This window comes from Eriocheir sinensis, chromosome 41, assembly GCF_024679095.1.
Source record: "Eriocheir sinensis breed Jianghai 21 chromosome 41, ASM2467909v1, whole genome shotgun sequence".
In the NCBI taxonomy this organism is placed as follows: Eukaryota; Metazoa; Arthropoda; class Malacostraca; order Decapoda; family Varunidae; genus Eriocheir; species Eriocheir sinensis.
In genome coordinates, this window is record NC_066549.1 from 13190986 (window position 1) to 13202384 (window position 11399).

General features: G+C 42.3%; 1 protein-coding gene across 2 annotated transcripts in view; it reads left to right on the plus strand.

The window, feature by feature from the left end:
- Positions 1–11399, plus strand: part of LOC127009667 (guanylate cyclase 32E-like) — a 318091-nt gene that overhangs the window by 212878 nt on the left and 93814 nt on the right. For both annotated transcript variants that reach the window (XM_050882945.1, XM_050882946.1), the window contains exon 10: positions 6014–6132. In XM_050882945.1, the coding sequence (XP_050738902.1) occupies positions 6014–6132 (119 nt within the window). The remainder of the gene's footprint in view (positions 1–6013; positions 6133–11399) is intronic.

Below are 11399 nucleotides of genomic sequence, written 5' to 3' on the forward strand. Positions count from 1 at the left end.
TTGGCGAACACTGAGTCCCTACTTCTATGCTTTTAGTTTTACCCAGCTTCTGTATCTTGAATAGGAAAAATCACCCATGAAAACCAGTTCGCCTGTTTGAAAAGCCTCTTGTAGAATTCCTCGGATTTCCATGGACTGTTTTGTGATCCTAATGACAGTTTTATCCAACTTCTGCCTCATGAACGGGAAAAATACCCATGAAAATCCGGTTGATCTTTTCTGTGACCTTGGAAAATAGCCGTAATGTGAGCCTGATACGTTTAACCCCTTGACTGCGGATTTCCTACAAGAAGACATCACTAAGCTACAGGAATGGAACAAAAAGCGACTGCTACAATTCAATGAAGAAAAATGTAGTCATGTACCTTGGTAGGGGAAATCCAGCATACCAATACCACATGGGAAACACTCCACTATCGACCACAGAGGCGGAGAAAGACCTGGGAATATGTTACCAACCTACCAGTGAAGGCGAAATCCATGCCAATCGCAGACCTTAGTGCGTCTTCTGATATGGAGGCGGGACATGGACAGAGCGATGTACCAGGAAATGTGAGCGTGGAAGCAAGGAAGGAAGCAGAGGACGACGGACATCACTTGGGAGCTTGAATTCCAAATGGTGTACCTGCAGTTAGGACGGTGAAGTGAACTCGCTGCACCACCCACTACCTCCGCCTCTCTTGGAACGCAGGCAAGATATAATAAGGGTCATATTCTCAAACGCTTCGGATCCCAAGCATACAAATTCAACAAGCCTCTCGTCGGATTTCTGGTTATTTCTTCGAGTTCTTATATGACCTAGTAGTAGTTTGACCCTTCTTCTGTACCGTGAACCTAAAAGAAACACTCATGAAAACAAAATTGCTCTCCTTTTCGGCCTCTGGAAATTCTTGATGAGAGAGAGGCGGAGGAAGCGTCTCAGAATAACAAGCAAATTTGACCCTTCTTCTGTACCGTGAACCTAAAAAAACACTCATGAAAACAAAATGGCTCTCCTTTTCGGCCTTCGGAAATTGTTGATGAGAGAGAGGCAGAGGAAGCGTCTTAGAATACCGGGCAAATTTAACCCTTCTTCTGTACCGTGACCCTAAAAAAAAAACTTATGAGAACCCGATTGATCTCCTTTTCGGCCTTTGGAAATTGTTGATGAGAGAGAGGCAGAGGAAGCGTCTTAGAATACCGGGCAAATTTAACCCTTCTTCTGTACCGTGACCCTAAATAAAACACATGAGAACCCGATTGATCTCCTTTTCGGCCTTTGGAAATTGCTGATGAGAAAGAAGCGGAGGAAGCGTCTAAGAATACCGAGCAAATTGGACCCTTTTTCTGAACCATGAACCTAAAAAAAAACACCTCTGAGAACCCGATTGATCTCGTTTTCAGCCTTTGGAAACAGTTGATGTGAAAATATCGAGAACGGAGCAATGGCAGAAAGAGGACAGGGCGGCAGGTATCTACTTCTGGGTCCTTTAGTGTGCAGGGGAACCAGCGAATAATAGAATAGTGAATGTGAGCGCGTGTAGGCAGGGGAGAGAGCGGGGTGGCAGGCAACAGGCAGGGGATGTGTTCTCTGAGCCACGTAATAGCGCGCATTGCAGCCCCTCCCCGACGCATTGTGGACGGGAATGCGTGGAACAAAACACTTCTTGGAATGCAAACACTCAACGTTCCGGGAAAGTTAAAAGAAATGGATACCTGGATATGTTTTTTTCTCTCTCTCTCTCTCTCTCTCTCTCTCTCTCTCTCTCTCTCTCTCTCTCTCTCTCTCTCTCTCTCTCTCTCTCTCTCTCTCTCTCTCTCTCTCTCTCTCTCTCTCTCTCTCTCTCTCTCTCTCTCTCTCTCTCTCTCTCTCTCTCTTAATTAATCTTACGTATATATTTGTTTTTGTCAAATTTGAAATAATGTTCAGTATATATAATAGTTTTAATCACACACACACACACACACACACACACACACACACACACACATATTACCATTTTTTTTAGAGGGAATTTTTTGTTTTTTTAGAGCTCAACCACATAACCCGTGTAATGAGACAACACACACACACACACACACACACACACACACACACACACACACTAAAAAATCTCGCCCAACCCACCACTTCCTTTCTTCTACCTCTTCCTCCTCTTCTTCTTCCTCCTCCTCCTCCTCCTCCTCCTCCTCCTCCTCCTCCTCCCCTTTAACCCCAATTTAATGATCCCCCACCCGCAGAGAATTTTGAATTAAACATACACCTCCTCCTCCTCCTCCTCCTTCTCCTCCTTCTTCGTCTATTTTTGCGCGTTCCCTTCAATAGGCGGAGGAGAATGGAGGGTGAGCGCAAAGAGGGCGAAGAGGCTATAATGATGTACGTAATGATTGACGGTTAATGACTTGGAGAGAGAGAGAGAGAGAGAGAGAGAGAGAGAGAGAGAGAGAGAGAGAGAGAGAGAGAGAGAGAGAGAGAGAGAGAGAGAGAAAAGAAAGAAGATAGAAGACCTCTGAAAAAAAGAGTTGAAGAGGAAGTAGAGAAAGAGAGAGTAAGATCCAAAAAGAGAGATTTCTCATTAGAGAGAGAGAGAGAGAGAGAGAGAGAGAGAGAGAGAGAGAGAGAGAGAGAGAGAGAGAGAGAGAGAGAGAGAGAGAGAGAGAGAGAGAGAGAGAGAGAGAGAGAGAGAGAGAGAGAGAGAGAGAGAGAGAGAGAGAGAGATTTACATAGTATTTTTGAATTTATCAGTCCACACCTCGTGCCATGGAAGTGACTTGTCGTCTCGCCTGTCAACGCATGATTGGTCATTAATCATGGTGTAGAAAAAATTTGCATTTTTCGTTCTAGTTGATATGGTTCTAGGAAGAATGCGCAAAGTCTTTATTTGAATAGGTTAATAGGATCTGTCTATTTGGATTTTGAATACATTCGTATTTAAATTTACCACAACGTTGGTGAAAAAAATCCCAACAGTTGGACAATGAGACAGTGATGAAGAGTTTACAATTCTGTTGTAGATTTGCTGTTGTTGAGTTCTCATTTGTTCAATACTTCTTGAATTCACATTTTCTTAAGAAATTCCTTTCTGTGGATTTCGGATCAATTGCTCTTGATTGCACGTTTCTGGATTTGAGGTCTTGAGGTTTTTGACCCTTTGATCTTTGACGTTTTAAACGCAAGTTTTAATGGCTTCTCGCGCAAGAGAGAGAGAGAGAGAGAAAGTAAAGAAAGAAAGAAAGAAAGAAAGAAAGAAAGAAAGAAAGAAAGAAAGAAAAAGAAAAGGAGAAAAAAAGAAGAAAAGCTGTATGGTCTACGTAAAGCAAGCTAAGGGTGGGGACATACGTTACAGCTGAGTGTGGCCTGGGTGCCCACGTCCATCGTACTGCCCCTTATTGTTAAGGCGCGATTCCACCGTAGCAACATTTTGGCAACATGTGGCATGTTACATTGTTGAATAAACCAAGTGCGTTTCCACCAGTTCAACAGAAGGCAACATGTAGCATGCAACAGTGTGGCATGCGACAGATGACAACATGTTGCCGTGTTGCCGGCCGCATACGCCAAGTTTTAGCTTGTTGCCTAGTGTTGAACGCCTTCCCACCAGTCACGGGAAACAAACCTTGTTGAAAGCAACAAAATGAACTGGCCCCTAGAAAAAAACGCGAAATTTATAGAAAACTACAGGAAACATACTGTCCTATGGGATATACGCTTTAAAAGACTACAAGAATAACCATGCAAAATTAGATGCACTGCGGGAATTAGCAGAAAAATTCAACTGTAACGTGGAAATGATAAAAAAGATCAAGAATTTGCGGACTGCTTTTCGCCGTGAACACAAAAGCCTAACCCAAAAGAAGTCTGGATCCTCGCCCAATAAGAAGGGTAAATGGTTTGCCTATGACCTGCTTATATTCCTCCTGGACGTGGACAATCCAAGGCCATTGTGTTGAGAACTGGCTTAGTTTTTGCTGAATTGGTGGAAAAGGTTTTGTTGTATTCAACATTTAACACAGCATGTAGCATGCCACAAGCAACAACGATGCTGCCTTGTCGAAGGCAACATGTCTCCTTGTTGAAAGCCGCATTCAACATTCTTGTTGAAAGCCAGTCATGTCGCATGCTACATGTTGCCCGTGTTGCCTCGGTGGAATCACGCCTTTATATACCAATTTATAATCCAACGGCAGCTTCTACACTAATTTCACCTTTACTAAACCTCACATCACTTCTGCTCTACCTTTTTGGTCTATTATCACCATACTAAAAGAACAAAAATATTATGTGATGTAGACTTCCTCTGTTCTGGACACTCATTTTTGTTCTCTTATGAAGGAGCTCCGAGCGGGGTTTTTTTTGTGTGCGTTTGTTTGTTCACTTATTTGCCTTTAAGCTGCCTTCGTTGATGTAAAGAAAAACTGCATCCACTAACCACTAGCTGGGCGGAAATCGAACACCAAATCATACCTGCCTGAGGACGCCAAGCAAGCAAGCTGATCTTGCTACAGGCTGGATTCACACACACACACACACACACACACACACACACACACACACACACACACACACACACACACACACACACACTCGATCTTCGTTCCTGATTGCTTCATTATCGTGCCATTGAGTCGTATTCAGTCCCTCAATTAGAGAGCATCAAAGCCCCTCTCCTTTGTGCTCTATCATCATCACCCAGGCCACCTGTGGGACACACGCGATTCCGGCCTTCTTCCGTTAGTGTGTCGGGTTCACGATCCCTTGTTGACAGATAATCGAGGCCGTTTATCCAGGTGGTACGTTAACATCAAGATCACCTGTAGGGACGTGCTTCGCTGCCTCTCAACGGGTTGCTTCTTTGAGTGAATAATTAACCCAGTAGCAGCGACTGGCCAAATTTGTGACTTTACCGTATACAAGCGACGGGCCACATTTTTGCCATGATATAAACCCCTCAAAATAGATGCTGCATAAACTGATCACAAATGCGTTGATCTGTATTATGAAATGGTTTGCGTGTGTGATGATTTTTTCTCATTTTCCTCGCTTAGAGGGGCCTTTAAGAAACATGATCCCTGCAGCTACCAGGTTAAGGGCCTAACAAGCTGCAGCAAACAAGGACTTCATCTATCAACTATATAGACATTCTTTACGTCTTCGAAATTGGCTGGAGGTTTTTCATAACTGAATATATCTACGGGATACAGAATAACAATGAATTGAACGATCAGCTGAATAGACATTCTTTACGTCTTCGAAATTTGACTACATTTTTATTACTGAATATATTATAGGGCTACAGAATAACAGGAACTTCAAATATCAACTGTAAAGACATGCTTCACGTATTCTCAACATCCGAATTTCCTTCAGCATCCCCTTTCGAAATTAACCTTTTTTTACCGGCTATTCCTTTTATCTACTTTTACAGAAACAGTCGTTAGCGGGCGTTTTTATTTTTCTTCGTTTATTACCCTTGAGCTGTTTCCTTTTCCGTAAAAAAAATAAGCAAACAACGTGAGTGAACAAAACTATACGTTTATATATGTATTTCGCACGGCAGTGATGTGGCGGATGGGATGTAACGAGAGCAATTACTTATCTCCTGCAAACCTTAATTAAATGAAAACAACCAAATGTTTCCACACACAAACGTGGAGGCAAAATAACAAAACGTATCTCGCCTGTCCCGGGATATTACGAGCAATTACTTATCTCCTGCAAACCTTAATTAAATGGAAGCAACCAAATATCTCCACACACAAACGTAGAGGCAAAAAAAAAAAAACGTATCTCGCCTGTCCCGGTATATTACGACCAAAGTTTGTATATCTCATGAATACCCTAATTAAATGAAAGCAACCAGGTAACAAGCACAGAGATCAAAAATACATCATCTCACCTGTCCTGGGATATTACGAGCAGACTCCTCTCTTGCATACCTTAATTAGATGTAGGCAGCCAGGTAACCACACACACACAAACACAGAAGCCAAATCCACGCCTTTTCACCTTTCCCCTTTGTTCCCTCCCCGGCAGGTGTGGTTCCCTCCCCGGCACCGACGTTCGAGGACTTTGCCATGAAGGTGAACGCCTACCTCGAGAAGCCGCCGTTCAACCACCCCAACGCCGTGCACAAGATCGGTGGCATGAAGAACGTAAGTACCGAAGAATGAAAGAGAGGGGGGAAGGAGAGAGGGGTGCATGGAGGGGTTAAAGGTAAATGAGAGAAAGTTAGTTGGTTATTTCATTAGTTGTTTGGGTGGTTAGGTTTTCAGCTAGTTATATAATTGGTTTGTTTCATGTATTTTTGCTCGTTCCTCTTTTTTTTCTTTTCTCTCTCTCTCTCTCTCTCTCTCTCTCTCTCTCTCTCTCTCTCTCTCTCTCTCTCTCTCTCTCTCTCTCTCTCTCTCTCTCAAAACCCACCTACCCCCTACCCCCACACACACACACACTTTTTAATAGGCGAGAAAAAACACCTCGATTCAAAATGAAACGTCAACCAGTACGCAGTGATGTCTTCCAATTACTACTTCTTTCCCTCCTCATGTTTGCCTCTCTCCCTTTCAACCATTCACACGACTTCAGCTTTTACAGGACGATAGAGTGGAGCACAATACCCCGGCAGTAAATGAGCCGCTGAGCTTACATAGTTCTTTTCTTTTTTCCTTTCCGTATCTCTTGAGCAGAATTATACTGGTTATTTTATTTTCCTCTGAGTTCTGTTATGTATAGCCTTTCCTTGACTTGTTGTTTCCAATGGTGGTGTGTGTGTGTGTGTGTGTGTGTGTGTGTGTGTGTGTGTGTGTGTGTGTGTGTGTGTTCGTCGCCTCTTTCTCATAATAGTGAGCTTTATTACGACGCCTGAAAAGCTTAATGAAAGGATTGAGAGAGAGAGAGAGAGAAAGGGGAAGGAGGAGAGGGCTATTGTCACGTTTCGCAATCAGTAGCTAGTGATATACGACGCTAAAGAAGATTGACATTACATAGAAAAAAAAAAACACCCGCGATCGATCATGCTAAGACTAATCAAAAGTGAGCCATCCACCATTCACTCCAGCCAGCCATCTGCGAGGCAATCTGTCCCTCTGTGCAGCACCCGTTAGCACTCCTCCCGCCACCTCACCAACGGTAACTCCAGCCCAGAGAACTTATAACAGGGTCTCGAAGGAATAAATGTTTCAAGAGAGACAAACAGACAGACAGGTAGATAGGCATACAGACAAAGACAGACAGGCAAGTAGACAGATATGCATACAGGCAGACAGGAAAGTAGACAGACAGACAGACAGACAGACAGGCAGGTAAACAAAGGCAGAAAGACAGAAAGGTAAACAGACAGGAAGGCAGATACGTAGACAGACAGACAAACAGAGACAGGAAGACAGAGACAGACACAGACAGACAGACAGACAAGCAGACAGACAGGAAAACAAAGACAGAAAGGTAAAGAGACAGGAAGGCAGATAGGCAGACAGACAGACAAACAGAGATAGGAAGACAGAGACAGACACAGAGAGACAGACAGAAAGAAAGACAGAGAGGCATGCAGAAAAACAGACAAACAAACTGACACAAACAAATATGTATAGAATGACCGCAATTCAGACCCTCGTAAAGGAGAGTTGCAGCGTGGCCAGAACAAAGTGGAACCTTCAGGAGCAACATTTACTTCGATCCCGCCGTTCACAAACAGCCCCGCCACCCGTGACTGAGGAGGACAGGTGCGCAGAGAGGTTAGACAGAGAGCTAGATTTGCACGTATAAACAAACATAAAGAGAAGGTTCTGGGCAGAGGCAACATGAAAAACCTAAAAAAATGACCTGAAATATTTTTGCCTAAACACACTTGAATAAAAAGAAAAGAAATTTGACGAAAGGAGGCAGAGCAAAACTTGAATAAACTAGAAAATGATAACAAGTGGACTAAAATTTTCTTTCCATAAACTTGAATTAGGAAAGAAACAATGAGTCAACAAAAGAGGAAGGATTAAATTCAAGATAAACAAGAAAACGAAAAGACGAAAAGACGAGCGCTCAGGTTCTCCCCTCCTAAATAGATTTGAGGAAACTGCTCTGCGTAATAGCCCCCCTCCCCCCCCCCTCTCCCCCCCCCCCCACACACACACACAAACAAGCCTCCGCCCTCACATACCGAGACGTATTCCAACGCCCCACCATTTCCTAACCCCTTAAAACCCTCTTAAAACCAAACGACACGACCAGGCATTGAAATCTCAACGCCCTTAAAACCACCACCCAAATAATCACAGCCGGCAAAAACATTTCGAACACCCATGCGTCTATTGAACAGAACTTGAGCGAAATTTTAAGACATTGCGTTGTGTTGGTTGGGTGGGAACGAATGCCTAGCCATTGCTTCCCACCTAACCAACACAGCGTCATGTATATAGATTTCGCTCACATTCTATTCAATCGACTCATGGGTGCCGACTGTACACCGAGGGCCATATTCTTAAACATTTTAGCGAGGCAGAGTACATATATTTGACACGGCTTTCATATGGTCTTCGGCACTTCCATGGGTAGCTTTATGACCCTCGTGGTATTATGATCCTTCTTCTGTGTTACGACCCAAAAATAAACACGCGTGAGAAGCCGATTAATCTCCTTTTCGGGGTAAGAAATAGTTGATGTGAGGTGCGGTAGCGTCTGAGAATACCAACCCTCGCCTTCATGTCATATCTAGAGAGCACAACCCTTCGAGCCGTTACTACCAGCTGGATGCCGCTCTACAGCCTTAATTGTTACGCCCCCCTATTCAGAGCGTGAGGCGTTCAGCTATAGAGGAGCGGTAAATGAGCCTCACTTCCCCACCTGTTGCCCGAAAGCCTGGAGGGGTCGCGCGCATCTTGCACCACAGAAGGGGACCTGACGCCTGCCTCTGATGATGCTTCTGGCCACGTGTGTGTGTTGGGGGGAGAGAGAGAGAGAGAGAGAGAGAGAGAAATTAAGTTTGTGAGAGACTTAAAAGAACATTTGATTAGGAGGAAGTCGTGATGGTAAAGGAAGTTTGAAAGGGAAGGAAGATAAGGGGAGCGAGCACACACACACACACACACACACACACACACACACACACACACACACACACACACACACACACATACATGGAGGAAGGGAAAAAGAGAATTAATAAGCGAGGGGAACAGGGCGGAATAAGAAGTAGGAAGATGAAAGAGAAGGCGAAAAGATGCTGTCGTGGAGGGTGAATATATATGTGATCAGATCAGCGGACCAATAAGAGGGATAAAGTAACGTTTGTGAAGTTATAAAAAAAAAAGTAAAATGGTGCAATTGATTAAAAGAGAAAAGACAGAAACATGAAAACAATCGAGAAAATGAATGGAGGACAGAAAAAAAACACCACAGTACAAATAAGTAAAGGGCACAAACGATATATATTGAAGATAATTAAGGGAAACGGAGATAGAGAAGGAGGAGGAGAAAAAGATTGAAACGGGAGGAATTAAAATCAAAATGGAGGAAGTGTTTAGAGAAGAAATTCAAAAACAACCAACAAAAATGAAGAAAACGAAGGAAGAACGGACAAAAACACCAGAGTACAATCAAAGGAGACAAACATAGAGGACGTGAAAAAAAATAAGAGGAATTAATATAAAAATGGCAGAAGTGTTTAAAGAGAAAATGCAGAAAACAATGAAAGATAATGAAGAAAACAAAGAATGAAAAAAACACCAGAGTACAAATAAATAAAGGAGACAAACGATAACGAGGTTAAATCACAGACTTACATACTAGACTGCTCGTCCCCTATCTCCCTGTATTGTGCTGAGTGAAGCCGGCGTGGGGTCGTGAGTGTGCTCAGTTCATCCAAAACCGACGACTTCACACACCTCACTCCCACCCTGTTTCCTGACCGCAACATTCATTTTTTAAGAGAAACAGACCACCACCAACTTCCTGAGAAAATTTTGCATCACACTAGCATAAAATTGTAACAGTAATGTAAAAATACACATACGAAAATCAGAGTTAATTAAATGAAGTAGGGAATACACATTTTCTTGCACTTATTTCCCTTCAACTCCTTAGTACTCAGCTGGTTTTCGACCCATCACTTGTATAAGCCCAGATCCTAAATCTGCATGCTTTTCTGCTTTTGATGGTGTAGGGTACGTCCCGAGGTAAAAATATACATAAGAACATAAGAACATAATAACATAGGAGTCTGCAAGAGGCCGGTAGGCCTGTACGAGGCAGCTCCTCTGAACCTAAGCTCCCGTGTAGCTCCCGTGTATCTAAACAATGAAGGAACAATGAAGAAAACGAATGCATTTTATGAAAATACAAAGAAAAAAACACGAAAAAACAAATAACTAGAGGGAGACAAACAATATTGAAGTTGAATGAGGGAAACAGAGAGAAAAGAAGGCTTGAAAAATATAATGAGACGAGTGGAAGTAAGATCAAAAATAGCGAAACTGTTTGAAAAGAAAAAGAAAAACCATGAAAACAAACGTAAGAAAAGAATGGGAAACAGAAAAAGCACCAGAGTACAAATAAAAAGAGGAGACGAACGACAAGTTTAAATAAGGGAAACCGAGAGAAAGATGTGGAGAAAAATGCCGAAACGAGAGGAATTAGGATAAAAAATTAGGATGTTTGTAGAGAAAACGGAAAAAAAAAGAACAAATGAAGAACAGCGAAAAAAGAGTCTACAAATAAATAGAGGAGACAGACGATAATGAGGTTAAACGCGAGAAACAGAGAGAGAAAAGGAAGATTGAGGAAAAGAAGTGAAACGAGAGGCAGCAAGATAGAAGAGAGAAACGTTGAAGGAGGGAAATTCTCGCCCCAATATAAAGTTACGGTCTTGACTTTGATTGCGTTCCTATTATGGAAAGTCGTAAATATTGCTGAGTAAGGAAGTCCAAAAATAACCGAGGGAAATATGAGGAAGGGGAAAAGTAGGAGGAGGAGGAGGAGGAGAAGGAGGAGGAGGAGAAGGAGGAGGAGAAGGAGGAGGGAAGAAACGAGGTGAAGTGGGACGAAAAATATGATGAAATAAGATTAAATAAGATAGGTAAGATTATTTCTATGAGGGAAATTTTTCAAGAGGAAGAAGAAGATGAAGATGAAGAAGAAGAAAAAAAAGAAAAAAGAAAAAGAACAGAAGAAAAAAAGAAAAGAAGGAAAAAGAGGAGGTGGAAAAGAAAAAGAAGAAAAAGAAAAGAAAAAAAAGAAAAAAATTAATGAAAAAGAAAAGAAAAAGAAGAAAAAATAAGAGAATGAAAAAGAAAAAAGGAAACGAAAAAAAAAAGAAAAAAAAAGAAAAAGAAGAAATGAACAAAAAGTACCACTACTACTACAACTACTATTACGACTGCCTCTAGTACTACTGTTACTACTACTACTACTACTACTACTACTACTACTACTA